Source organism: Rhineura floridana, chromosome 11 (assembly GCF_030035675.1).
Source record: "Rhineura floridana isolate rRhiFlo1 chromosome 11, rRhiFlo1.hap2, whole genome shotgun sequence".
In the NCBI taxonomy this organism is placed as follows: domain Eukaryota; kingdom Metazoa; phylum Chordata; class Lepidosauria; order Squamata; family Rhineuridae; genus Rhineura; species Rhineura floridana.
In genome coordinates this window covers 9,329,220-9,357,156 of record NC_084490.1, presented here as the reverse complement: position 1 = coordinate 9,357,156, position 27,937 = coordinate 9,329,220, and the positions used below count along the sequence as shown (strand labels likewise).

At 45.1% G+C, this 27,937-nt stretch overlaps 4 protein-coding genes and 8 non-coding genes across 12 annotated transcripts in view; 4 read left to right on the top strand and 8 right to left on the bottom strand.

Annotated features, from left to right (window-relative positions):
* Nucleotides 1-621: 621 nt before the first annotated feature.
* Nucleotides 622-693, bottom strand: TRNAH-GUG (transfer RNA histidin (anticodon GUG)). The gene has a single exon. It is a non-coding gene; the product is annotated as a tRNA-His (tRNA).
* A 711-nt stretch (nucleotides 694-1,404) lies between these two features.
* TRNAM-CAU (transfer RNA methionine (anticodon CAU)) lies at nucleotides 1,405-1,476 on the top strand. The gene has a single exon. It is a non-coding gene; the product is annotated as a tRNA-Met (tRNA).
* Nucleotides 1,477-1,814: 338 nt separating this feature from the next.
* On the bottom strand, nucleotides 1,815-1,887 carry TRNAK-CUU (transfer RNA lysine (anticodon CUU)). The gene has a single exon. It is a non-coding gene; the product is annotated as a tRNA-Lys (tRNA).
* A 391-nt stretch (nucleotides 1,888-2,278) lies between these two features.
* Nucleotides 2,279-2,351, bottom strand: TRNAT-UGU (transfer RNA threonine (anticodon UGU)). Its single transcript has one exon. It is a non-coding gene; the product is annotated as a tRNA-Thr (tRNA).
* Nucleotides 2,352-5,033: 2,682 nt separating this feature from the next.
* On the bottom strand, nucleotides 5,034-5,535 carry LOC133366540 (histone H2A type 1-E). The gene has a single exon (XM_061589760.1). It carries the CDS (start codon nucleotides 5,481-5,483, stop codon nucleotides 5,094-5,096), a length of 390 nt encoding a protein of 129 aa, XP_061445744.1. The 5' UTR covers nucleotides 5,484-5,535; the 3' UTR covers nucleotides 5,034-5,093.
* A 343-nt stretch (nucleotides 5,536-5,878) lies between these two features.
* Nucleotides 5,879-6,367, top strand: LOC133365877 (histone H2B 1/2/3/4/6-like). Its single transcript, XM_061588273.1, has one exon. It carries the CDS (start codon nucleotides 5,935-5,937, stop codon nucleotides 6,313-6,315), a length of 381 nt encoding a protein of 126 aa, XP_061444257.1. The 5' UTR covers nucleotides 5,879-5,934; the 3' UTR covers nucleotides 6,316-6,367.
* Nucleotides 6,368-9,939: 3,572 nt separating this feature from the next.
* On the bottom strand, nucleotides 9,940-10,012 carry TRNAM-CAU (transfer RNA methionine (anticodon CAU)). The gene has a single exon. It is a non-coding gene; the product is annotated as a tRNA-Met (tRNA).
* A 380-nt stretch (nucleotides 10,013-10,392) lies between these two features.
* On the bottom strand, nucleotides 10,393-10,466 carry TRNAI-AAU (transfer RNA isoleucine (anticodon AAU)). The gene has a single exon. It is a non-coding gene; the product is annotated as a tRNA-Ile (tRNA).
* A 508-nt stretch (nucleotides 10,467-10,974) lies between these two features.
* Nucleotides 10,975-11,057, bottom strand: TRNAL-CAG (transfer RNA leucine (anticodon CAG)). Its single transcript has one exon. It is a non-coding gene; the product is annotated as a tRNA-Leu (tRNA).
* Nucleotides 11,058-13,877: 2,820 nt separating this feature from the next.
* Nucleotides 13,878-13,950, top strand: TRNAK-UUU (transfer RNA lysine (anticodon UUU)). The gene has a single exon. It is a non-coding gene; the product is annotated as a tRNA-Lys (tRNA).
* Nucleotides 13,951-18,006: 4,056 nt separating this feature from the next.
* Nucleotides 18,007-20,587, bottom strand: ADAT3 (adenosine deaminase tRNA specific 3). The gene is made up of 2 exons (XM_061588175.1): nucleotides 19,929-20,587; nucleotides 18,007-19,238 (listed from the first exon to the last, which is right to left on the bottom strand). The coding sequence occupies exon 2, from the start codon at nucleotides 19,208-19,210 to the stop codon at nucleotides 18,167-18,169; it is 1,044 nt and encodes a 347-aa protein (XP_061444159.1). The 5' UTR covers nucleotides 19,211-19,238; nucleotides 19,929-20,587; the 3' UTR covers nucleotides 18,007-18,166.
* The window catches only part of LOC133365844 (dnaJ homolog subfamily C member 3-like), a 15,671-nt gene continuing 7,857 nt past the window's right edge, over nucleotides 20,124-27,937 (top strand). The window contains exons 1-6 of the mRNA XM_061588173.1: nucleotides 20,124-20,466; nucleotides 21,736-21,846; nucleotides 22,739-22,863; nucleotides 23,645-23,719; nucleotides 24,537-24,680; nucleotides 26,000-26,181. Coding sequence (XP_061444157.1) covers nucleotides 20,319-20,466; nucleotides 21,736-21,846; nucleotides 22,739-22,863; nucleotides 23,645-23,719; nucleotides 24,537-24,680; nucleotides 26,000-26,181 — 785 coding nt within the window. The 5' untranslated portion in view covers nucleotides 20,124-20,318. The remainder of the gene's footprint in view (nucleotides 20,467-21,735; nucleotides 21,847-22,738; nucleotides 22,864-23,644; nucleotides 23,720-24,536; nucleotides 24,681-25,999; nucleotides 26,182-27,937) is intronic.

Genomic DNA, 27,937 nt, shown 5'->3' with positions numbered 1-27,937 from the left:
CTGGGGTATATGATTTGTCCTGGCCCAGAGCAGATTTTGGGGTGTGTACCCCCAGTTACTTATGATTTATGATTTTATGACATCATTATGTATTTATGATATCAGAATCCTGATATTTTGATTGTATTTATTTATTGTCAGTCTTGACAGGGAGAGTCTCCTGATTACAGCGATATATCATACAGGGTACCCCATTATTTATTTTGGGGTTCAGGCGCATTTTAAATTTGGCTTGACGTTGCTGTAGCTGTCAACTTTTCTTCTTTGTTAGTGACTGAAATTTCACACAAATAAGGAACTGGGAACTAGGAACCAACTTCAGCGTCGTTGGAGCTTCCTGGATGGGAGATGAGGGCTTAAATAAAACTATGCTTTTTCCACATATCTGCTTTTAAAATCTGTTGATTTTATCTGTATTTTGATAGTTTTATTATGTCTCCTGTTTTTAATCTGTTTTATTGCTATATAAAATATTCATTAACAAAGTATTTAGATTATGATTATGATCCTATATAAAAAACTTGCTAAATAAATAAATACATTTAGGTCTGCCCAGTCTTCATCTGACATACAAATACACTATAAAATAAAACACTGGTTCTCAAAACTGAAGTCCAAATCTGCCATGACTCGGATTCGAACCGAGGTTGCTGCGGCCACAACGCAGAGTACTAACCACTATACGATCACGGCAAGCTACCAGGACTTTCACACGAACCTCCTTTTACTTCCTCAGGTAGAAAAATGGAACTTCCCTATTCAGAGGCACTGTATCTCTGAATGCTTGCTGGTTAGGAACAAAAGTCAAAGGGGCAAAAAGGGTTGTTTTGTTTCTGCTATATGCCATCCTTGTGGGATTTCGCAGAAGTATCTGGCTCGCCACACTGCAGCGGGGGGGAAAGATTCTAGACTAGATGGATCTGTGGACTGATCCAACCGAGGACCTAGGTTCTCGGTTTCTTTGCATTAATAATATATATTGCAATTAATATAATATGTGTTGTAGCGCTTACCCAGCCATCTAATGAATCAAAGGGCCTTTTTTTATTAAAATAAACCTCAACCTTCCATCTCCGCAAAGTTCATTGAGAGAAACTTTGGAACAAGATCAGCCGGCGCCTCAAGGAATTACTTCTCTGCCTATCTAGATTTTTTGTTGGTGTTTCTTAAGTGAGGTATTAGAAGACATTGCTGTGTACAGATTTCCAGATCAATCAATTCCAGATCAACCACAGATCACCTCTGTGCTGGCTGAAAAACTTTCTCTTCCGAGGCAAAATTAGCAAGGAGGTTTTGCAAAGCAAGTGTAGGAAAGGTCTCGATTTCTTCGGCTGTATTCAAAATGTGACGTTGCAGGCGAGGACAGTCTTTTTATGATCCTTAATGAACTTTACAGATATCTAAAGCAGAGTGGCGCAGCGGAAGCGTGCTGGGCCCATAACCCAGAGGTCGATGGATCGAAACCATCCTCTGCTAATTAAGCTATTTTTTACCCTTTTACTCTTTCCATGTATATTTCTGATATTTATTTACTGTACTGTGCAGTTTTTGCTGTGTCTCCTTCCTGCTACGGTTTGGCCCTCATTTTATTTTTTCCCTGTATGGAAAACGATGGCAAAATGGGGTTTTGTGTAAGGAATGTTGTGGGGGAGGGGACGGCTGGGCTCGGCAGGAATTGAAAACAATTTGCTTCAGTAAGCCGGAGGAACAATCAATAACGCATAACTTGTGGTCTGTAAGGCAAAAAAAGTTGGTTTTGACTTTGAAAGAAACAGTTTGTTTTAACAAAAAAGACAAGAGGGAGAAAACTGTTACGCCCAACGTGGGGCTCGAACCCACGACCCTGAGATTAAGAGTCTCATGCTCTACCGACTGAGCTAGCCGGGCGCTTGAAAATAAAACAGTTGAATTAGCGAGTCAATTTACACAGAAACTATTTTTCAGACTCAGAGAGAGAGAGACAGACAGACAGAGACAGTCTTAGATATGCCATTTTTGCCCAGGGCAACTTTGGATCTGTAAAGTGGGCGAGCTAGTCGGTAATCGATTTCTGTGCAGCAGAACAGGAACAAGTACAAAGAAAAGGTGCTTGGGTTTGTTTTCTTCCTCCTCCCGCCCGATGCCTTTTCCTTGCGTCGTGTCTTCTGGATTGTAAAACTGAGGGCAGGGAATTGATTTATTGTTGCCATTTGTAAGCCACTCGGTGAATTTATTTTTGTTTTGTGCTGATGAGCGAGATAAAACTGTTCAAAACAAATAAACACAGGTCCCTTAAAAATGCCCTCTCTGAGGCTCGAGTTCAGGACCTTCAGATTACAAAACTGACGCGCTTCCTACTGCGCTAAGAAGGCACCTATTCACAGGCTGCCAACTTCTAACTTTAAAAATATAAATTGTGCATTTAGCTCTATTAACTAGCATTCTAACTTCGTTTTGTTCAGGAACTGAACATTTCAGGATGCTAAATAAGGCTGCAATCCTAACCCCACTTACCTGGGAGTAAGACCCATTGAATTAAATAGGACTTACTTCTAAGTAGACATGGTCAAGATTTCACACTCGGTTGGGGAGGGAGAGTATAAGTTACTATGTTGCCTAATTTAAAATTTTTGCAGTACAATCCAGTGCATGTTTACTCAGAAGCTAGCCCCAATGAGCTCAATGAGACTTCCTCCCAGGTAAGCATGTAGCTGTGGTTCCCAAACTCCCCCTTCCCCCATGGATCACTTGAAAAATGTTGATCGTCTTGGGGGACCATTGAATGATTTTTCCTGCCTCTTGTAGCCCCTGTAATGTGCTGTGCTAGATACTGTATGATTTTTAATTGCATCTTTATTGCCTCTTTTTGTCTTATATTATAATTTGCATTCCACAGAATTCAGACGGTAACACAATAAGGTAGAAGAAATAAAAGAAGTAGTAAGGTTACAATTAAAAATCAACATGACTATTTAATGCAGAGAGGCTGGGGACCATCTGAATGAAGCTCCACAAGTTGGGAACACTTGGTGTGTATAGGATTGCAGCCATAAAGTGTTAAAAAGCTGACAGTGGATCGATTGAGGACAATCTTCTGTTCTTGTCTGGGCCACACACAAATTAGCCGTCTGCTTGGATATCTGAACATAAGAAAAGCCTGCTGGACCAGGCCAGTGGCCCATGTAGTCTGCCCTCCTCAGCCTGATGACTATGAGAAGCCCTCACACAGGACTGGACCTGAGAGCAACAGCATTCTCCCCTCCTGTGGTTTCCAGCAACTTGCATTCAGAAACATACAGTACCACTTCCGACTACGGAGGCAGAGAATAGCCACCGGGCTAGCAGCCATTGATACCCATTACAACCTTATCTTCCATGAGTTTGTCTAATCCTTTTTAAAAGCCATCTAAATTAGTGCAGGAGTAAATTCCATACTTTAACTATGCTCTGGCTGAAGAAGTGCTTTATTTTATTTATTTATTTATTTATTACATTTATATACAGCCCCATAGCTGAAGCTCTCTGGGCGGTTTACAGCAATTAAAAACATTAAAAACAAGTATACAAATTTAAAAACACATTTTTTAAAAAACAATTGAAAACACAATTTTAAAAAATTTAAAACAATTTAAAAACACAGGCTAAAATGCCTGGGAGAAGAGGAAAGTCTTCACCTGGTGCCAAAAAGATAACAGTGTTGGCGCCAGGCACACCTCATCACAAATATCATTCCAAAATTTTGGGGCCACCTCTGAAAAGGCCCTCTACCTTGTTGCCATCCTCCCAGCTTCCCTCGGAGTAGGCACCCAGAGGAGGGCCTTAGATGTTGAGCATAGTGTATGGGTGGGTTCGTGTCAGGAGAGGCTGACATCAGGTATTGTGGTCCCAAAACATGCAAGTCTTTATAGCTTATTTTGTCTATCCTGAATCTTCCAACATTCAGCTTCATTGGATGTCCCCAAGTTGTAGCACTATGAGAGGGAGGGAAAACTTTTCTGTTCACTTTCTTAACTCCATACATATTTTCATATACTTCCATCATGTCTTCTCTTATTCACTTTTCCCCCAAACTGAAAAGCCCCAAATGCTGTACTTTTTCCTCACAGGGGCTCCATGCCCTTCATAATTTTGGTTGCTCTTTTTGGAAGGTGCATGATCTTTTTGCTCCTGAACAATGATGAAAGATGAATAAATTATAGAGGTTCAGACTTTTTTTTAAAAAAAAAGGTTATAATCTGATGAAGTGATTCACAAAAAATTATCCCAAACTAACTAGTGTTCAAGATTCCACAAGATTCTTTGTTTAAACTACTTGGTGGACCAGTAATACAATTTACCTGAAAGGGAAAAGAAAAGATCGACTCTCCCGCTCAAAATTGCCATGTCTTAAGCCTATTGACAACCCTCCCACCTTGGAAATGATTGGTCCAGAACTTTTTTCAAAATTCCCGCGCTTTCTACGATTGGTCCAAATCTTCTCTTTCAAAATTCCCGCGCTTTCTACGATTGGTCTAAACTTTTTTCAAAATTCCCGCGCCTAACAAGTTATTAGCCAATTAAGTTTCACATCTTTAACTCACTTTACTCAGGGAAAGGAAAAAATGCTACATTTAGAGTTAAAACGTGTGTAGAATTGAAAACTCGAATTGGACTCAGAATTGTTACTTATCAGTAGTAGCTCTTGACTGTGATATAAAGTTTCCTTTATGTGACAGTGTATGCGGCTTGCGTTCTAACTGGAAACATTTCCCCCCGATCTTCAACTTTTTGGAATAGCATTGTTTTGTTGCAAAACTACCTTGGCTTACAGTAACTCACACCCACCCGTTCCGATGTTTACGTATTTCACGTATCTAACTGCCCGGAAAAAAATTCTAGCCATCAATAGCGCTGTAAAACCCATCTAGCAAGGACAAGAATCCCGGTAAAATACTGAAATACCGTGAACCGAGAATTTTAGCTCCAACCTTTACCGTATTTTTTTACATCTCGCTGGAAATCTTACCACATTGGTCTTCCTAAGTGAAAAATCAGCTCTTTCTATGAACTTGTAGGTGGCTCTTAAAAGAGCCTTTGGTTTGTGTTATTTTAACTTTCTGCTTCCAAGACCCACATTACTTCCCCTTCGCCTTGTGGCTCTCGGTCTTCTTGGGCAACAAGACAGCCTGGATGTTGGGAAGGACGCCTCCTTGGGCAATAGTAACTCTACCCAGGAGCTTGTTCAGCTCCTCGTCGTTGCGGATGGCGAGCTGCAAGTGGCGAGGGATAATCCTGGTCTTCTTGTTGTCTCGGGCGGCGTTGCCAGCCAACTCCAGGATTTCGGCAGTCAAGTACTCCAGCACGGCCGCCAAGTAGACCGGCGCGCCAGCCCCAACACGCTCAGCGTAGTTCCCTTTACGCAGCAGACGATGCACACGACCCACGGGGAACTGCAGCCCAGCGCGAGAAGAGCGAGTCTTGGCCTTTGCCCTCGCCTTGCCTCCTTGCTTGCCGCGTCCAGACATAAGGATGCTGTTAGATGAAGCTAAAAGACACTATTAATAACAAAACTAAACTCTCCTAAAACTGCAATATGAAGAAAAACCGGTTAGTTCCATCCCTTATATACTTTTCCCTTGTCTTGTGAATTCACATTCTCATTGGTCTACCTTTGGAACCCAAGTCCAATGAACGTGGCAGATGCTAACCTAACCAGTGACAGAAGGAATTCTGAAACACGACCAATAAGAGAGGACGATGCCAAACAGCTGGCCAATGAGAACTCATCGACATTGAGACCAAAATTCTGAAACTTTGTTATCTCGTTTTCTTTTGTGCCAGTGAGGATTGTAGCCAATTGTGACGAGAGTATTTCGGCACCTCATTTGCATAAGCGTCCTATAAATAGAAGAGCACATTAGTCTGACCAGTATTCGAGATTATTTTTCGTTGTTCGCTGCTAGCAGAAGTGAGAAGATGCCTGAGCCAGCCAAGTCCGCGCCGGTTCCTAAGAAGGGCTCTAAGAAAGCCATCACCAAGACGCAGAAGAAGGGCGACAAGAAGCGCAAGAAGAGCCGCAAGGAGAGCTACTCCATTTACGTGTACAAGGTGCTGAAGCAGGTCCACCCCGACACCGGCATCTCCTCGAAGGCCATGAGCATCATGAACTCCTTCGTCAATGACATCTTCGAGCGCATCGCCGCCGAGGCGTCGCGCCTGGCCCATTACAACAAGCGCTCCACCATCACCTCCCGGGAGATCCAGACCGCGGTGCGCCTCCTGCTGCCGGGGGAGCTGGCCAAGCACGCCGTGTCCGAAGGCACCAAGGCTGTCACCAAGTACACCAGCTCCAAGTAATCTTGACTGGTTCCCAGGACGTACCAAGCCCAAAGGCTCTTTTAAGAGCCACCTACTTTAACAGTAAAGTGAGCTGATATCACTAAATATTGTCTTGCTATGGTAAACAGCGGTAATGTAGTCAAAGCTCTGCTCATGGCTGGGGTTCAATTCTAACAAGAGGAAGTCAAATCTCTGGTAAAAGGGGTGGAGGTCCACTCAGCCTTCCATCCATCCATGGTCGGTAAAATGAGTACCTGGCATATGCTAGGGGGTAAAGAAAAACCAGGGAAGGAACTGGCAAAAGCACCCCATATATACTGTCTACCTAGTAAACATTGCAAGATGTCACCCTAAGAGTTGGAAACAACTTGCACTATAAGTGCAGGGACACCTTTACCTTTTTTATGGCCAACCTTATAGATTTCAGTATTTGGGTCTTAACTGATTTGTAGCAGGAAATTGGTTCTATTTCATGCTACTTAGGAAACTCCTACAAACGGGCAAGGGGAATGGGTGTTTTGCAGTGGGTCCCAGACTTCCTACTGCAGCTCCCACTTTTAAACAAAAAAAGTGGCTGTATATTTTGCAAAGCACAAGGCAGGCTTACAAGCTGTACATTTAAAGTGCATGACTTTCACCCAAAGAACCTTGAGAAGTGTAGCTCAAGGGCGCTGCAAGTTGTAGCTCAGAGGTAAGCTACAATTCCCAGGATTCCTTTGGGGAGCCATATGTTTTAAATGGAAAATGAAATGCACTGCCTTCAAGTTGATCCTGATTCATGTCTACCCTATGAATAGGATTTTCATGGTAAGCAGTATTCAGAGGGGCATTGCCTCCCTCTGAGGCTAGTCTTCCCCAGTTGGCTAGGGCCTGCTCAGCTTGCCACAGCTGCACAAGCCAGCCCCTTCCTTGTCCGCAACTGCAAGCTGGGGGACATCTGGGCTCCTTGGGACTATGCCACTTGCCCACGGCTGCACAGGTGGCAGGGCAAGTAACCCCTGAGCCACTCACTGGGGATGATCTTTAGCTGGCCTTGACACCCAGGAGACACAAGCAGGGATGTATATGGATATTGTTTATGTATTTTGCTTTGTAAATTAATTTGATGTTTTTATTGTACTTTGTGCATTCTATTGTAAACCACTTTGAGATCTTTTAGATACTAAGCGGTCTATAAAGGGAAATAATAATGTATAGTGTGCATGCAGCCTTTCCCCTGTCATCTTTTGTAGCACACCCAATCCTCACAGCATACAGAGCCCAGAAAATCCTGTCGTTGCCCCATAATTCAGAATAAAGCCTGACATTAAGAGCCAGAGTTTGCCCCGCCCAAAAAAAATCAGTGTAAATTTGCAAATTTGGCCAGTGTCCTCATTTTAAACACTTAGCAACACTCCTGTCCTTTTCCCTCTGCCCCCATCCAGGCTATATTGTTCATGAACTATATATACACATTTGAGTATGTTTTGAGAGAAACTTAATTACAAAGGTGTGAGCAATAAGAACCCAATTATTAACACTTTTTAGAGGTAGAACAGCTACAAAGTAGAGGTCCAAAGAGCCATTCTAATTTGGAGTGGATTTAAGCCTCTAAGGACGTAACAACTGCCAGATCAGGCCAAAGGTGTATTTAGGTCAGCATGCCACTCCCCAAGGGGTCAGCCTGATGTATCTGGCAAGCCCATAATAAGCAATGCACAAAATAGTAGTCTTTCATTGCTGTTGCGATGCACATGCACACACAAGATACACTGTATCTGAAGCCGGAGGTTCTCTTTATTTGCCATAGCTAGTAGCCATTGACAGGCATGTCTAAGCCACTAACAATCCACCACCACATCTTGTGGGACAGAGTTCCACAAGTGGTTGAACTTTTCTATTTGTCCTGAATCTACTGCTGATCAGTTTCATAGGGTGACTTTGACTTCTACCCGCCTACGTGTATGTGTGCGTGTAAGAGAAAGAGCATCTCTATTCACTAGCTAAGATTAAAATAAGAGCTACTTGGAGAAGTAGCTAGTTTGAGCAGAAGGAAAGTAACAGTATAAGAAGGAACAGCCCTGGTAGCTCAATCAGTAGAATGTGAGAGTCTCAGTCTCAGGGTAGTAGCTGGTGAGTTGCAGTTTAGGGGAAAGGCCTGTAGCCTTGCATGCAAAAGCCTCCAGCTTCAACTCCTGGCATCTCCAGGTAGGGTTCTGAGGAACAATGGCCTTACTCTGAATAAGGCAACTCGCTATGTTCCTGTGTAAGGAGATATGGTCACATCTTTTTTCAGAGGAAATCTAAATATGTTCCAAAGAGAAGTACTTGGAGTAGAGCAGGGCTGGGGAACCTGTGGCCCTCTAAACGTTGCTAGACTCCCATCTGGAGGGCCACAGGTTACCCTGAGCAGGGGGCTGGACTCGATGGCCTTATAGGCCCAACTCTACTATTCTATGATGCTATCCTGGGATGAGGCATCTTCAGATTCTGTAGAACCTTTTTTTGCAAATGTCAAAAGAGGCCCTTCTCTCACCACAGAGACTGTTTTAAATACTGTTTAAATACCAAACAGCTTAGAGGCTGTTTTAAATACGGTTCTGAATACCAGGTGCTGGAAGCTGCAGAGGGGAGAGTGCTCTTGTGCCCAGGTCCTGTTAGTGGGTTTCCCATAGGCATCTGGCTGGCCACTGTGAGAAAAGCATGCTTTCCGAGATGGGCCACTGGCTTGGTCCAGCAGGGCTGTTTTTATGTTCTTTAAAATAAAATAAAGTCTTGCAATTTTAAGAGTGGGTTGTGATGCGTCCTTCCCTGGCTCTCCCTGTCAGGTTCCTACCTGCTCGTGGTTACTGCCTGTCTCTAGGCACCACCAGGGACTCCACCAGTCCGGACCGCTCTCTCTTATGATTTCTCTCCCCGCTCTAGCACAGATCTCAACAGATCCCCCTGCTAGGCAACCACCAGTAACATCCCAATACTAGTATTCCCAGAGACTCTGAATACTGGTATTGTTATTCTCTTCACCGCTGCCACCATTTGTTACAGTTCCCCTTCAGCCTTGGTCATTACCTTACCCTCCCTTCTGGTCTGTGAAACCCCAGCCAAGGATCAGGCCTTTGGTAAACCAAATTAAGTATTTATTACAGATAACAAAGCTAACAAGATTAACAAGATTTCTTCTTAAGGCACAAAAGCATATGGTTTTACTCAATACTAATCCGAACTCCACCTCCCTCCTTCTTCACTCTCTCCTGGCAAACAACTCTCTCAAACCCCACCAAGCAATCCACTCTTTCTCTTCTCCCCCCCAGATTCCACAATTTACCACCTCACATTCACCCAGATTTACCAGTCATCCTTTCATTTATACTGTCAGCCATTTTAAACATTCAGCCAATCATCAAGCATTCTATTGCCCATTCACTCCCCCTCTTCTTTCACTACTTACCATGTATACTCTAAACAACCAGCACTTACCATATATACACTAATATATAGGAACATCACATGGGTCAACAGACAAAAGATGTCTGGGGTACTAAAAGAGGACGTTGTTTGTTACCGTTTAAAAGGAGAATTGATCTATGTGCATAAATCTGTGGAAAGAAAATTAAAAAGCTCCTACGTGCACATACATGACAATCTTACTTTTACGAAAAAGACTGCCCTCTCTGAGGCTCGAACTCAGGACCTTCAGATTATGAGACTGACGCGCTGCCTACTGCGCTAAGAAGGCTTCCGCAAAAATTGTTTCCCCAATATGTAGAAAAAACGATGATCATGTGTTGTTTATCAGTCATCCTACAGGTACTCGTTCCTTTTTAAGTTCCAAGAATGACCTAAACTTTAAAATCTGGTTTATCTCCCTCCAACCGAAGATACAACTATATACTAAACTGATCAGAGCGAGGAGGCACCTTTTTGATCACGGAGTGGGTAAGAAATTAGGGCTGAGCGTCTACGCACCTAGGACAGATATCTGAATAAACGTGCATAGGGTTACACTATTAGGTTTTCCATTCAGCTTCATAAAGAATTCTCAAAAAATAAATTGATGCACGAGTGGTTCGGAAAGAATTCACAATACTGCGTTCGAAAAGATTCAAAACAGTATGTTGGCCCGTACGGGGATCGAACCCGCGACCTTGGCGTTATTAGCACCACGCTCTAACCAACTGAGCTAACCGGCCACCCATGCTGCTAAAGTTTCCCTGGCTAGCTATTGGTTGAGACGCGAGCCGGTTAAAATGGGGCAAGCGAGTGGAAGATGACGCCACCATACAGCAAAAACATTGCAGAAGAACCATTGGAGATCTAAAATTACACTCGCTTTTAAACTCGCTGTTTTATGCTTACATAAGCATCCGATATGCCTTTCCCCCATTTCTATTCCAAGATGAAAATAAATCAAACAGGACTGTGAATTTCAAATTTAGACAAAATTTGGGGCAGAAAGGAAAGAGAGAGCAGACGACAAAAGGCTGAAACTGAGCAGTTCCTCCGTACAGATCTGCAAAGAGCGTATCCTAAACTTGCAAATGCAAATAACGGCAGTAATCTTTGAAGTATTAAAATTCATTGAACTGTAAAACGGGGGAAGTATGCAATCCATTCTTGGTAAATACTGTGCACAAAAGTATGTATCCAGTCCGCTCTTGGTGGAGGAAAGATTATGGAGAGTGACACAAAACAGATTGTTGTCAGAAGTGGGATTCGAACCCACGCCTCCAGAGGAGACTGCGACCTGAACGCAGCGCCTTAGACCGCTCGGCCATCCTGACACTTCTCAGTTTTTATTTCCCAAATGGATTATCAGTCGTTTTAACTACCGGCTGACCAAATGCCTGATTTTTTTTCCACAGCAGCTCTGAACTGTTTTGATTAGAGAACTGAGAAGACTCACGCAGTTACCTGGCCCATCATGGGTGGCTTTAAACGAGGATTAGACAAAATCATGGAGAATAACAGTCAAGAAATCAGAAGAAGGCTAGGATTGGGGAGGGCAGCTATGAGAAAACTAGAAAAGGTCCTCAAATGCAAAGATTGTCACTGAACACTAAAGTCGGGATCATTCAGACCATGGTATTTCCGATCTCTATGTATGGATGTGAAGGTTGGACAGTGGAAAAAGTGGATAAGAGAAAAATCAACTCATTTGAAATGTGATGTTGGAGGAGAGCTTTGCGCATACCATGGACTCCAAAAAAGACAAATAATTGGATGTTGGAACAAATTAAACCAGAACTGTCACTAGATGCTAAAATGATGAAACTGAGGTTATATTTTGGACACATAATGAGAAGACATGATTCACTCGAAAAGACCATAATGCTGGGAAAAACAAAAGGGAGTAGAAAAAGAGGGCCAAACAAGAGATGGATTGATTCCATAAAGGAAGCTACAGACCTGAACTTACAAGATCTGAACAGGGTGGTTCATGACAGATGCTCTTGGAGGTCGCTGATTCATAGGGTCTCCATAACTCGTAGTCGACTTGAAGGCACATAACTACAAAAGGCTATCAGCGGCTACTAGCCCAAATGGTTATGTTCTCCATTCACCGTCAGAGGTAGTATTATTTATTTATTTATTATTTAATATAATTTATATACCGCCCTAAGCCTAAAAGGCTCTCTGAGCAGTGTACATCAGAAATAAAACAAGCACAATATATAAATACAATAGATATAACAGAATCAAAAAGCAAACAAACAAGCAAGGAACCAAACTACACCAAAATACAACAATAATGCAATACTGTTAAAATACACTATAAAATACACATAAGATACAGTTTAAAATGCCTGGGAGTATAAAAAAGTTTTCACCTGGCGCAGAATAGATAGCAGCGTCGGCGCCGGGCGCACCTCATCAGAGAGACTATTCCACAGTTCGGGGGCCACCACTGAAAAGGCCCTAGTTCTAGTCATTACCCTCCGAGCTTCTCGATGGGATGGTACTCGGAGGAGGGCCTTAGATGTTGAGCGCAGTGTACCGGTAGGTTCGTATTGGGAGAGGCGTTCCACCAGATATTGCGGTCCCATGCCATGTAGGGCTTTATAGTTCAAAACCAGCACTTTGAATTTAGCCCGGAAACAAATAGGAAGCCAGTGCAGACGGGCCAGAACAGGTGTTATATGGGCGGACCTTTTGGTCCGCGTCAATAATCTGGCCGCTGCATTCTGGACTAACTGTAGTTTCCGAACTGTCTTCAAGGGCAGCCCAACGTAGAGCGCATTGCAGTAGTCCAATCTAGAAGTTACCAGAGCGTGAACAACTGAGGCGAGGTCATCACTGTCCAGATAGGGACGTAGCTGGGCTACCAATCGAAGATGGTAAAAAGCATTCCGTGCCACCGAGGCCACCTGGGCCTCGAGAGACAAGGAAGGATCGAAAAGAACTCCCAAGCTACGAACCTGTTCCTTCAAGGGGAGTGTAACCCCATCAAGAACAGGATGAACATCCACCATCTGGGCAGTGAAGGCACTCACCAACAGCGTCTCGGTCTTGTCTGGATTGAGCTTCAGTTTGTTCGCTCCCATCCAGTCCATTATCGCGGCCAGGCAACGGTTTAGCACGTTAACAGCCTCACCTGTAGAGGATGAAAAGGAGAAGTAGAGTTGCGTGTCATTAGCGTACTGATGACAACGCACCCCAAAACTCCTGATGACCGCACCCAGCGGCTTCATGTAGATGTTAAAAAGCATGGGGGACAGTACCGATCCCTGCGGGACTCCACAATGGAGAGTCCAGGGTGTCGAGCAATGTTCCACAAGCACTACCTTCTGGCGACGACCCACCAAGTAGGAGCGGAGCCACTGCCAAGCAGTACCCCCAACTCCCAACTCCGTGAGTCTTCCCAGAAGGATACCATGGTCGATGGTATCGAAAGCCGCTGAGAGATCAAGGAGAATCAACAGAGTCACACTCCCCCTGTCCCTCTCCCGACAAAGGTCATCATACAGGGCGACCAAGGCTGTTTCAGTGCCAAAACCGGGCCTAAAACCGGATTGAAATGGATCAAGATAATCAGTGTCATCCAAGAGCCCCTGGAGCTGGCCAGCAACCACCCGTTCCAGGACCTTGCCCAGGAACGGAACATTCGCCACAGGTCTATAGCTGTTCAAATTATCTGGGTCCAAGGAGGGTTTCTTCAGGAGTGGTCTCACCACCGCCTCTTTTAGGCAGTCAGGAACCACTCCCTCTCTTAGAGAGGCATTTATTACCTCCTTGGCCCAGCCGGCGGTTCCGATCCTGCTAGCTTTCACCAGCCGAGAGGGGCAAGGATCCAGTACAGACGTGGTCGCCCGCACCAGTCCAAGGATCTTGTCAACATCCTCGAGCTGCACAAACTGAAACCAGTATAAACCAGTCACTGCGAATCATAAGCGGAGAGAGTTGCTGTCGCACTCAGGTCCTGCCTGTTGGCTTCCGGTAGGCATCTGGCTAACCACCGTGAGACAAGATGAGGCATTGGACTAATTCAGCAGGGCTTTTTTTTGCGTTACTACTTTTTCGAGAAAAACAAAAGGAAGTTCACAGAAAATCTGCAGAAGCTAAATCTACACACTACACTAGTCGTGAAAAACACTTCTACAGGAGCCCGGATAGCTCAGTCGGTAGAGCATCAGACTTTTAATCTGAGGGTCCAGGGTTCAAGTCCCTGTTCGGGCGAAAATATTTTTTAAACTCTTTTTTTTTCTTTGTTTTTTACATTTTAAAAGACAAAACATCGAAATCCCAAAGAATTAGCAAAAACTATTCAAAGAATGCCCTTTTAGAGGATCAAGTTCTGCTTTGTTTTAGACATTCTCAGTTAACGAGGGGAGGGGCTATGATCTTGCTTTGCTTATTAGGCAGTTAGAATGACACCTCATTTATCGATGAATTTCATCCTAAAGTCGTTCAGCTCAGCTGTGCACTCACTAGCCGTTGTGACCACAGAAGTTGCATGCGAACGTTGCAGTTAATGCGTCTGATGGATTAAAAGTCAATCCAGAACTAGTTGAAGCATTTTTCTTTTCTTTTTGGAAAGGTGTTAACATGCGTATGTAGATCGCCTCAGCTGGGCATTCATTCGCATTAGCATCTGTTTTTTATAAAAGCTGCAGACTTGATCGCAATCTTGCTGTCAAAGCAGGTTAAACAATATTAATGGGGGTCATATCGAATAACCGTCTATGAACTTGCAGCGAAATCTTAAGAATGCCTGCTCAAAAATAGATCCCGAGTTGTGTTCAATGAGACAAGTAGGTATGAAGTTTACAGCCACAAAATCTTCCACTGTGTGAAATCATATTGGGTGATATCCAACTTACAGGGCAATCCTAACCGGGTCTACTCAGAAATAATAATAAGTCCTATTGAATTCCCTGGGGCGGGTGAAGTGGGACTGCAAGCCTTACCACATTTATCTGGGAGGAGGAAGCCCCACTGAATCCAGTAGGACTTATTCACTTTATGTATAAAATACTTATATACCTCAATTTCATAAAGAAAAATCAAAGAGATTCACAAGACTGTATAAAATAAAAACGAAATACTCTGATCACCGGCTAACTGACATAAATATTATTTTTCTTTATTTACTTCTGAGCAAACATAGTTAGGATTGTCATACTAGGAGTGGATCTATGGAAATAAATAGATTTAAGTTACTAAAAGTACATTAATTTCACAGGGTCTACTCTAAGTATCACTAAGGTTAAACATAATCACTGGAGTTGGGGTCCCTTCCCCCATTCCCCACATGTGAACCAGAGATATTTAAACCATTGTTTTCTGGGAGGTATTGCAGCTGCATTTGACTCGTTTTGCCTGTATGTTAATTTAAAGAAAATATTTATCTTCTTCCACGTTGCCACGAAATTAAAACGTCCTTTAAAAAACTGAACTAGCAGAGAATGAGTTTCGATCCATCGACCTCTGGGTTATGGGCCCAGCACGCTTCCGCTGCGCCACTCTGCTACACAAGAAACTGGTTTGCGTTATACCCCTACATACTCACTGCTGTGTATTGTACTATACAATTACTTCTGCAACAGGTTCTTAAATGAGAGGCCCTCCTCTTGCAGGAGGCCAAGAGTTTGGAAAGAAACTCTGCAACAGCTGGAAAAGTTAAGCGTCTCTATTCTGTGCACTGTTTCTGACCTGCAATACAGGGATGTAGCTTAGATTAAAGACACTCGATTTTGAAGAACAATTCTGCTTTACTAGGGAAGGGGAATGAAAGTAAACGATCCAATAGTTGAAATATATAATTTCTTTCCTGTATCTTCAGAGAGAAATGTGCAGATATGAAACAGCTGGGTAAATTACGGCACAACCCTATGTCTATCCAATCAAAAGCCAGTCCGGCTGAGATCAAGGCTTCTTCCTAGGGCCAGCCAGCTCACCATCTTTGTGGATGGCAGGCATGTGTGTGCAAGCACACACATCACTCACAGGGACAGGAGAGGGAGGTGGAGCATGCATGCAGGCTTATTGAAGCCTGCACTGATTGTATTAGGGTGTGTGTGTGGAGCTCGGTCTCCACAATCCACACTGCCATGGATCGTGAAACAGGAGCACTACCCCCTGGGTCACAGGGGCCCTCAGCCAGGGCCCTACCTGGCTGCCCTCTGGCTCCAGCTCTGCTTCTTCCCAAGGAACTGAGTATAGCAGTGAACCTCAACTTCTATTCAATAGTAAGTCCCACTGACTTCAAAGAGGCTTCCTCTCCCAAGTGAGAATAGCATTGCAGTCTAAACCCCATATCCTGGCATGGGACATCTTAATTTGACCAACCAGTTTTTATTGACAGGTTATTGATGTTTTTACTTACTCATGATTAAATTATTATTAATATTAATAATGTATATCCCACTCTTCCTCCCAAAGGAAGCCCTAGGTGGCAAATAAATGATAAAGCACTAAAAATATTTAAAACATCTTAAAAAACATCTTTTTAAAAAAATTAAAAAACAATTGTAATACAGATCCAAGGAATCTACTTTTACTGTGTATTTTGCACACTGCCTTGTTATATTTTCTATTAAAGTACAATTTATAAATATTAAATACATTTTTAAAATTGCTTCTCGACTGGCCGGGGATATCATACCGAGAGGGCAAATCAAAAAAAGTTGCTACGTTACCTGATGCTCAGTAGGTAAGTTGATCTGGAGCACAGGCTTTGAAGTCATCAGGCTTTGACCACATCTTTAACCACCACAGAGAGGAAATCTATGGCCCAGAGGCCACATGTGGGGGCCCCAGCCTTTATTTGCAGCCCCCAACACCCGTTAAAGCTGCCCCATTCTTCCAACCTATCAGAGTTTATTTTGTTTCATTTTTTCTGATGTTTTAAAGCAGGGGTGGTAAACTTTCAGCCCTCCAGATGTTGCTGAATTACAGCTCATATCATCCCTAGCCATTGGCCATGCTCACTGGAACTGATGGAAGTTGTAGTTCAGCAACACCTGGAGAGCTAAAGGTTTCCCACCCATTTTAGTGTTTTTCCTCTTTCTTTGTAGCTTCTAAACAATGAGGATAACAGTTTATTTGTTAAAAATACATTGATTGGGGGGGGAAATCAGTGCCTTGCGGAAAATGTTTTCCCTTGAGCTAAGAACAAATTGGTATGTTTCTGCCATATGTTTGTGTGTATCTATCAGGGATGATAACCTGTGGCCTTCCAAATATTGTTGGACTATAATCGCCACCATCCTTAAAGCATTGGCTGGGGTTGATGGGAGATGGGAGTCCGACAATATCTAGAGGGCCACAGATTTCCTACCCCTGGTCTATATAGTACATGAGAGGCAAAAAGTAATTACTTTTACTTGCTTTCTAGAACAGTAACTGTATTGGTCTATCATACTATGTATGGGGGGACCCTCTGTACTTATTTGACAGCAACTCCATTAGTGGCTTTACTTCTGAGTAGACCTGCTTAAGGCTGGGAATTCCGAGTTAGCTGCAGTGAAAATTGAAGCAGAGTGGATTTTATTCTGGATAAACTAATCCAGAACATTTTCATTGCTGGCTTTGCCCATAACTGGTTCTGGACCCACACGCTGCTGGTATGTGACCACCATGCAGATTACCCCAGAGAATGGTGAACGTAACAGGAAAAAAAATCCCATCTCTGGATTACAGACAACACAGAAATGGGGAAGCTATGGCCTTCCAGTTGCTGTTGGACCCAACTCCCATCAGCCTCAACCAGCATGGCCAATGGTCTAGGGATCATGGGAATTTTAGTCCAGCAACATTTGGAAGGCAATAGGTTCCTCGCCCCTGCTTTATGCCAACAGGAAACTCATTCTCTAAGTGTGAATTCTTATGTAGACAAAATGGTAAAACCCACACACAAAGGAGGAATCAGCAAGCTCAAGGGAACCCCCAGTTTTGAAGATGTACAAAATAACTTCAGAAAGAAAAAATAATGTGGGGGGGGGCACAAAACACCAATGAGGACTGAGCATGCTCAGTTGCTATGGAATGCTGACAGACTGCTACAGGTGGAAGGAATGGAATGGAGCATCCTGGAAAAGAGCATGGCTGGCTGGCACCCCTAACAGCCCTCCACACTGCAACATTTTTTTGCAGGCCCCACTGGTGAGGTTCTAAATTCCACATGACATGAGGTTATTTATAAGCAAATGTTTTTGCTAAAACAGTCATAATTTCCCACCATGACTTATCATTCGATCTCAGGACCTCCAAATTCACACACAGACACATGACTGTTCTTAAAATAATGTATTTTTTAAAAAAACAATAAAAAGGATGTGTAAAAACAAAAGACCTCCCCATCACATTCTCAATTTTGACAGACACATGACTGTTCTTAAAATTATATAATTTTGAAGTACAAAGGATGCACAACAATAAAAACATCTCCCCCTCAAGCGCTCTCTGTCAGAGATTCCTTGAGAACCACAACCTGTGTCAAGCTGCGGCACTGGACTTCTAGAATGCCCCGGAATGCTTCATAGCGGTGGTTTAAGTCTTTGCGGCTGTGGATGTGGTGCTTAGTCCCCAGGGCTCCATGAGCCGATGGCACGCCATAGAAAACCCTTTCGATGCGTGAGTGCACCAGTGCCATCGCACACATAACGCATGGCTCCCGCGTTAAGTACATATCGTAGCCAGTGCAGATGTACGGGAGCCCATTGTTGAAAGAGGAACAACCCGAGCTACTGTCCAGTGGAAGGAAGGTGCAAGCAGGGTAATCTTTATAGCTGCATGCCCCACCACCTTGGCTGTGGGCCACCAGGTCGATGCAAACCATGGCGGCATGGAGTAACGGGTTGAAGCCATCCCTGCAGTCATGCCCTACTGCCAGAACTCTCTCAGCGGCTGGGTCAACCACCACAGCACCTACTGGCTTCATACCCTGCATCGCTCCCTGTTGCGCTACTTGGATGGCCATTTCCATGTAGCTTTGCATGGCGGCCTTCTCCGAGGGAGTGAAGAGGCACCCTGTCATGGCCTGGGTGATGCGTTTATTCTCATGGAAAGAGACAGGCCAGCACAAGGCAGCTTCCTCATACTGGGGACGAGTCAAGGGCGGAAAGGCCGGTACTTGGGTCAAAAAAGGTTCCCCCAAGCCACACAGGCCTACTTGGCCTTCAGGAAAGAGTTTAGCAAGGGATGGCAAGCTGTCCTGCTCTTGTCTGGGGCTGGCCAGGCAGAGGATCATCTCGAGAGGGTGGGAGCTGTCCACAGAGGCACGGACACGCTTCAAGTGTGGGTGGTCACCCAGCGGGTAGGCAGCGGAAACCTCCTTCACCAGGCGGCATGCCTCCTTCTTGTCCAGGACAGGTGCAGCATACACAGGCATTAACGTGACACTCTGGGATTCCCTCTCAGAAAGAACCGGCAGCACTTCCCAAGGGGTGGCCTCACTGGGCTCACCTGTCTTCCTGCGCTTGCAACCTGGCTCCATCAGGCTAGATACATCCCCATCACACTCTCTGGATAGAAGAAAAAGGAGAGCAATTTATATCAGTCTCATTCTTTCTCAACGACAGGCAACGAGCCAGTCACTACTAATAATTATCATTTATCCCTTCTAAACACCTAAAATTTGCTAAATGTTGTACAGAAACTCAAAGATATGCCAGTCCTTGCCCACAGGCTCATAATTTAACTGACAACATTTTAAAAAAGAATATGGAGATACTATTGCCAAAAAAGAAATATGGGGATAATCAATATGGCTCTGGAGCACATCTGATTACCAAACACTGGCACCGGCCCTCTAAGTTACACCTTTTAAAAGAACAAGGAAGTAACTATAAGAAGGAGAAAAATCATTCCACATATATGCTTTCATTTTTACTTTAAAACTAGATGGATAAGAGGACTCCAGGGGGCGAGACTGTGGTGATTATTGACCCAGGAAAGAAAGTCACTCTGCACATGCTCAGTGGCATACTCTTTAGGGTTACTTCGCATTATCCAGAGCGTGGAGGAAGTGTGCTCACCTTCCTTGCTCCATTTCTCCCACTGAAGATACTCATGGGTGCTTAATTTAATTAATTGTTAATTGTTAGCGTTATGGGCTAGGAGGTATTATCATCACCATCATTAGAAATTATTACTGTTTTTATCATCACCATCATCATTATTAGAAATTATTACTATTATTATCATCATCCCACCTAGCAAAAGTGTCCCCTACTATCGCCACCGCACGTGCTCCGGAACGTCACGCCTGTTCTTGATTCTGCAATAATTCCTGACGGCGAAGCGGATCCCCGCGGCCTGGGCACCGAGACCTAATCTACCGCTGATTGGCTACCGAAGTTCCACAGCCTCCAGGAAGTGGGAGTTCATTGGCCAGAAGCTGCCACGCCCCCTTTCCCCGCCGCGTTCTTCCCTTGACGCGATTGCAGGGCATAAGCGGGCGAGTCGGGACATCTCAGAGCGGTCAGTTTCCTCGCCAGCAAGAATAACGACGAGGAAAGACAAGTACCAAGCTAGAGCGGCAGGAAATAGTTTTCGACGACAAGGAAGCGGATGCGGAACTGAGTTGGTTCCGGCGTTGGGACATGGAGTCCAGGCAGCAGCCGGTGTGGCGCGGCCTGCGGCTCCTTGGCAGAGATGGAGACAACCCCGGGTTGGGTCCTGGTGGCTGTGAGAGGCGGCTGCTGTGGGCCGCGTCCTTGCTGTGCGTCCTGCTGGATCTGCAGTTGCCAGGTAACCATGGTAACAGGGAGGGAGGGAGGGAGGGCCGTTTCCTCTTCGCCCTTAGCAACAAAGCTTTTGTTGGCCCCGCCCCCCCTTGATCATGGGGCGCCACACTCTTTCCTGGCCACTGCTTCTCTTTTCCTCGCTCTTCCGCTTCAGGGCTTGTTATCACGCCCCTCCCACTCTCTAAGCCCCGCCCTTCCTTCAGGCCCCACCCACGCGTGATGACGCGTTGCTGCTCCGCCCACAGCCCCACCCCTTTGTGTTATTGGTGCCTCTTGGCTATTTCTCCCTTAGCCTCACCCACTCTGCCTTAATATGTTTCTAGTCCTTAGTGTTTTACAGACACACACCCTTCTTCCCCAACTCCCCTTGTGGTTTGGATGTTTTTGAATCTGGTGAAAGCTGCCTGACCATCAGTACCCAGTGATTTCAACTGAGATGAGCCCTCCCTCCACCACTACGACACTTAAGAATCATCAGTCTTTCCTTGGAGACTATGCAAGGTCGCTTCAATAACATGGGAACATGAAGGGAACATACCTGATTATAAAAGTATATATTTTAGTAACAAAAGCAGCTGTTTTTGACCACCAGTGATGTATTTTTTACATTCTTGTATAGTACATTGCCCCAGGTATTTCTGTTGTGTGTGTATATGCAATTTATAAAAACAGTAAACAAGAGTTAGAGCTATTTGATCAATCAGGCATCCTTCTGCACCTTCTGTGTTAGCAGAAAGCTGTGCAAGTTAAACAAAACAAGAATGATTTATTGTTAACCTGTAGAGGTTAATGGGTAGGATCAGAGAAGAATAGGAACTTTTGTTATTCTTGTGACAGGAGTACAGGTCAGGCGACTTGAACTCTCTTTCCACTGTACCACCTTTGGCTCATTTCTTAATTCTTTGGCAAAACCACAGACAAATAAAGCCGGGTCTGACAAGTTGCCTAGTTCTGGAACCAGTAACTGAATGGAGTCTCCAGCAGTGATTTATTATTTATTTATTTATTTGTTAGATTTTTATACCGCCCGACTAGCATAGCTCTCTGGGCGGTGTACAGCAAAAAAAAAAAAAAAATCTTTCATATCACATTCTACCTGACCCTTCTCCTTCTTAGAGATGCCAGGTGTTGAACCTAAGACCACCTGATGCAAAGCAGTTGCTCTACCATTGAGCAACTTTGCTTAACATGTGCATGTCCTCTGTTCCCGCATCTCTGTCTCCTGCTCTGTTACACTGGCTCTTGGTCTCACAAACTGTTTCATGCCTTACAGGTTTGCTGGCTGCTGGGCAAGCTGAGATCGAAAACCACCTGGAAATGGGGCGGAAGCTATTGGCAGCTGGGCAGCTGGCTGAGGCACTCTCTCACTACCACTCTGCAGTGGGTGAGTAACACCGCCGGTGTTGACTGTCTTCTCAGTGGAGGGTGCAGGCACCGGAACGACAGGTGTCTTCTTGGCTTATGCTACTCTCTCAGTGTTGGAGCTTCACCTGACTTCTGTAATTTTTTCACATATATTGCTTATAATAGCATTGAATAATAGTAATAAACAGTAACAAATCGCAGTAACAGTAACAAATTCAATGGAACTTAACTTCCTAGTAACTATGTATAGGGTTGCAGCCTCAGATTTCTTTAACCGGATGACTGCCCTAATTTTTTGCATTTTTATATTGTGCTTTCACCATCAAGCTTCTCGCTCTCCCTTTTTATCTTGAGGGAGGTCAGGCTGACTGGCCCACAGCCATCTAGTGAGCATTATGGGGGAATGGGGATTAGAACACAGTCTCCCCAGTCCCAAGCTGACATACTGTGCCATGTCCCTTGCTGGTTCTATAAGATATGTGGCTGTCATAGCAGCTTTTAAGGCTGACGGCAGACTTGTAAATCTAACCACTTGCCTGTTCGCCTATGGCGAGGAGAAATCTCTTCATGGTGACAAGACAGGGAAGCCTTTTGCAAACTGAAAGAGAGCAGGTGGTTCTTTTTTGTTGTCCATGTGTCGCACATAGCCTCCAGCCTAATAAAACTTTATTTAGGCTTTTGGAACTTTAGCAAGGATAATTAGAGGGCTATATTGGGGGGGGAGGGCGCAGAAGCAGACCTGCATTTTGTCAAGTCACGTATTGTGTCAAGTTGCTTTGAGACTTTGTATTGTATAAAGCGACTAATAAATGAAATGAGTAGTAATAATAATCCATATGCATCCCACAGGGTACATTCCTGATACATACTTGGTGATATTTATTTCTGGGTTTTTTTCCTAACCCTCCTAGAAAGTGATCCCAAAAACTACCTTACCTATTACAAACGGGCAACTATCTACTTGGCCATGGGCAAGTTCAAATCAGCACTACCTGACCTCTCGAAGGCTATTGAACTGAAGCCGGACTTCCTGGCTGTAAGTCATGTGCACATTCTCTCCCTCTCCCTTCCCTCCCCCTCTCCCCCTCCCTCCCCCCTACGGATCTGAGTAAGACTTTCTTCATGGGAAAGGGGTGCAGGGAGAAGGAATTATTTCCCACTCAGAATACAAGTTTGAATTGGTATTCAAATCAGTCCCCTTCTTTCTCTTGCATAGATGGAGAATGATTCTGAATAGTGCAAGACATTATATGTGCAGAACTGATAAATGTCATTGTGGATTACTAATTAATCTACAGTCCTTATTTATTTTATTTTAAAGATGCTACGTCCTGTCTTTCAATCAACTGATTTCAAGGATGGCTCACTACATGTGGAAGCCATACAGTTTTGTTTTTTAAATTGCCTAGCAGCCATGGTGTGTCTTCCCCACCCTGCTGCAGCCCTGAGGTAGTGGAAGCAGAGTTCCTTTTTGGGGGGGGCAGGGGGGCAGGGGAGGTAGTAAGGTCCCTGCAGCTGCTCATCTTGTGGCTGATTTCTGGGGCCCGGCTTGTCTTCCCTTGCCACAGTGTCCTTTGATGCATGAACTGTTTCATGTGGCGGGCATATCTGTGAAAGTCCCTATTTTGCTATATAATCAGGGCTCTAGGGATTCTTACTGTGCACACCCACGCACAGTTTACTTCATTTCAGTTTGCACACAGAGACGACCCCGAATGATGTTTCCTGTTTCCAAGCAGGAAATTATTACTATTGCTCCAGAGTCTGTTTGTCTTGTCACCCTTGTCTCGAAGAATCTGGCTTTTTCTGCCCCACAGGCCCGGCTACAACGAGGCAACATCCTCCTGAAGGAAGGCAGCACACAGGAGGCCAAGCAGGACTTCGAAGCTGTGGTAAGCAACTTTCCCATACCCCCGGGACCTGTTCCCGAGTGCTGGAGTCTTAGCTAGTAATGGCACACTCATTTCCATGGCTGGGAATGGAGCATTGGTGAAGTACTCTTTCTGGCCTCTTTGGTAATCCATCTGTGGGCCATCAGCAAGACTGTGTACCTCAGCAGTGCCTGCCTCCAGTACTAGCCTCCACTCACACTGACTGTGTAGATGCCATACACTTAAAGCACATTTAGCGTGCATGGCTTCCCCCAGAGAATCCTGGGAACTGTAGTTTGTTAAAGGTTCTGCGAATTGTAGCTCTGTGAGAGGTAAACTACCGTTCCCAACATTCTTTGGGGGAAGTAAATGTGCTTTAAATGTATGGTGTGTATGCATACGTTCCAGCCGTTGAGGAAGTTGTGGCAACCCAGACTGTTACAGAGAGACCAGCTTCATTTTTGGATTCGAATCGTGCAGGTATGCAAAACTCTCCTTTGTCTGTGATATGCAAATAATACCATGTACATTGCATTGGATGGAAAATAGAGCGGGGAATGCAATTTTTGGGGAAGTTCTTATTGTAACGAGCAGAAATAGCCCACACAGAGTGGCTATCTGCCCAGCTGAGCACTTTAAAAAGTATCTTTTACGTTATTTCCTATCCTTAGGTATGTGGCAACAGCCATTTTCCTTTCTGTGTTGGCACCCATCTTTTCTCCCTGTGCCACCTCTCAGGGCATTTCCAGATCTGCTCAAAGTTTTTCAGATGGGTTTCCTAACATACGCAATGACCTAATGCAAATGGTTTTTTCTTTTTTTTTAATGGTTTCATCAGCTCAAGAGCAATCCAGATAACACAGAGGCCCAAAACCAGCTTGCACGTGTGTCTGAGCTAGAATATTCCATGCAAGAAGCCCAAACCGCCTTTCAGAGGAAAAACTACCTGGGAGCAATCAGTATTTTGGATCGAGCAATTGAGGTATCTTTGTCCTTAACTCATCCTCTTTGAGCTGTTTGTGGCTCAGCAGACAGAGCCTCGCACTGCCTTTGCACTCTCTTTCAAGTGGCACCATGAGACGGGTTGACAGTCTTGGCCTCAGGCACTTTCTGTGTCTTACTGCCCTTCTTAACATTGCTGTAGAATGAGATAACCAGCGTGTGTCACTTTCAGTAGAGAGAAACCAGGTCAGGAAGATGCTTTTGGCATGCAAGGGCCATGCAGGCTAAAACGCACCCTGCTGTGTTGAAGCAGAGGCAGATGACAAGCAGCCCTTGGCTCTTCAGCTTGTCTGTCAGTTGGCATGGCTGAAAGGAGTGATGACTGGGTGAGCAAAGAGGAAAGGCCCTCTTTAACCAGTGTGGTTAACAGTGTTGAGATCAGAACCTGGGAGACCAGGGTTCAAATCCCCACTCTGCATGAAGCTCATCGGGTGACCTTGGGCCCAGGGCCAGCACCAAAGGGCAACCAGGTCGGGCCCTGACTGAGGGGCCCCTGAAAGGCCCCTCATTAGGGTGGGAGAGTAGCACTTCCCTGCCGCAGATCACAGGGACAGAGCTTCCAGGCCGTCCACCCGTTTGCTCGCTCCACCTCTCTCCTGTCTTCTGCTGCTGCGCACACTTGTGTGTGCAGGGCTGCCATCAACCCAGATGGTGTCGGGGGCATCAACCCCTTAGAGAAGCCTCCGCCGCCATCTTGGTTGATGGCAGCCCAGCACACACAGCAGGAAAGACAGGAGAGAGGTAGGTGGAACAGGCAGGAGCCGCGCGCCTGGGGCAGGCTGGTGCCCAAGGGCCTAGTCATGCCTGGCGCTGGCCCTGGTTGGACCTGTCACTATCTCAGTCTAACCTACCTCACAGGGTTGTTGTGAGGAGGAAATAGAGGAGGAAAGAACCGTGCACGCCCCCTTGAGCTCCTTGGAGGAAAGGCGGGATCTACATAACATGCTTAAGTCTGGGAGCAGAGGGGGAATAATTTATTCAGAGTATAAAACAAAACAAGGGTTTTTTTAACGCTGTGAATAAATACAGCAAATTCTGTTTGGAAGGGCAGGATCTCAGTGGTAGAGCATCTGCCTTGCATGCAGAAGGTCCCAGTTTTAATCACCAGCGTCTCCAGTTAAGGCCAGGAAAAGCTGCTGCCTGAAAGCCTGGAGGGCTGCTACCAGTCAGAATAGGTAGTACTGAGCTAGATGGACCCAGTGCTCTGACTCTGCATAAGGCAGTTTCCTGTGTTAGCGACCAGGGTTCTAAACCGCAAGCCACGGGAGGCCTTCTTAGGACCTTTCTGCTCTGCTCCAGATTTCCCCCTGGGACCCAGAAGCAAAAGAGCTGCGCTCCGAGTGCCACCTGTACCTCGGCGACCACAGCAAGGCCATCATGGACCTGAAACCCACCACCAAGCTGCGTAACGACAACAGGGCAGCCTTCCTGAAGCTCAGCAAGCTCTATTACAACTTGGGGGAGCACGAGGAGTCCTTAAAGTGAGTGGTGGATGCACATGTGTGTAGAGTATTGTGGGGACGGGGTGTGTGAACTCTTTATATTTTTGCCATCGGATGGCATCAGCTGACCTCGATCTCCAGAGGGGTGAGATTTCCGATTGTTGCTGTGTGTGTGTTTAAAGGCGGCTGGGGAGGAGAATTCCACAGGTAGTGAGGAAATTTTTTTGCCTCCCACTTTGATGTTCACGTTCCGGCTGCCAAATTACAGCACCTCCCGTTTTGCCACTTGTAGATTGGGCAGTGAAATTTGGGGGGTGGGGAATTTCTAGCCCCGCCTTTTATGTATGTTAAAGACACATGCCGCAGGTCAAAATGGCCTGAAGGCCTTTCCCATAGCTTTTTTTTGTTGCAGTAAGTATGCTGCCCTGTAACCAACTCGGTCACTGCAGTCTGTGGAGGAGGCCCTGTTTCCTGCCCCATGGCCTGCCGATGTTTCCCTCTCGTGCAGTGACGGGCTTTCTCCGTGGTGGCCCCTACCTTGTGTAATGATTTCCCTCTGGAAACCAGGCAAGCACTGACTGTTGCGTGCTTCCACCAACGACTAGAGGCATAGCTCTTCACCCACGCTGTTGCTGATTCTTAACACCTGCCGACATCTCTGGCTACTGTAATCATAACGGATGATTTTTGTTGTGTGTGTGTGTTTTTAATTGTCCCGTGTGTTTTGATGTGGAAGGTGGTATACAAATAATTTTAAATAAATAAATAACCAAAGTGGGGTGTGCATGGAGAAGGGCAGCGGCCAGAGACGGAAAGTGGGCAGAAAGGAGGTGAAATCTGATAATCCAAACTCAGTCTGTTAGTAAACATTGGGGAAAGTTGACTGCCAAATCCAGCACCCTGGAAGGTGTCATGTCTCCTCTGGAAGAGAAGCAGGCGAGAGGGGTGGAAGAGGGCAGGTGACATACCCGGGAGGCTGCTAATGAGAGAGGATGAAGAAGGCTATGTGGTAGTTTGGCTTGATAATCTCCCTGCACATATCCACACTCAGCTGCTTCTGTGTGGCCCCAGGAGGAGGGATACACAGTTGAGGACACTTCAAGCAGAAACATTGCTTAAGCGATCAGTGTTTGGGTGGGAGACCACTCAAGGGCCCCCTGTGTTTGCCACCTTTGAGTTCCCCTAAGGAGAAAAGAAACAAGAGATGGATTGATTCCATCAAGGAAGCCACAGACCTGAACTTACAAGATCTGAACAGGGTGGGTCACGACGCTCTGTCCCAGGGGGAAATCTGGAGGCATACCATGGACTGCGAAAAAGACAAATAACTGGGTGTTAGAACAAATTAAACCAGAACTATCACTAGAAGCTAAAATGATGAAACTGACGTTATCATACTTTGGACACGTAATAAGAAGACAGGATTCACTAGAAAAGACAATAATGCTGGGAAAAACAGCAGGGAGTAGAAAAAGAGGAAGGCCAAACAAGAGATGGATTGATTCCATAAAGGAAGCCACAGACCTGAAGTTAAAAGATCTGAACAGGGTGGTTCATGACAGATGCTCTTGGAGGTCGCTGATTCATAGGGTCACCGTAAGTCGTAATCGACTTGAAGGCACATAACAACAAAATAAAATGTAAAGGGAACGTGGCATTATTATTATTAAATGTATTGCCTGCCCTTCACCAGCAGGCCCCACGGTGGGCTACGGCAGTTTAAAATTCAGTATTAAAAACAATGAAATTGCAGTCACAAAAACAGAGTGGGTGATCATACTTCCTGGGATGAGGA

Bases quoted from the DNA above. Each gene is read 5' to 3' on its own strand.
- LOC133366540 (XM_061589760.1), bottom strand. From the start codon at position 5,483: ATGTCTGGACGCGGCAAGCAAGGAGGCAAGGCGAGGGCAAAGGCCAAG.
- ADAT3 (XM_061588175.1), bottom strand. From the start codon at position 19,210: ATGGAGCCAGGTTGCAAGCGCAGGAAGACAGGTGAGCCCAGTGAGGCC.
- LOC133365877 (XM_061588273.1), top strand. From the start codon at position 5,935: ATGCCTGAGCCAGCCAAGTCCGCGCCGGTTCCTAAGAAGGGCTCTAAG.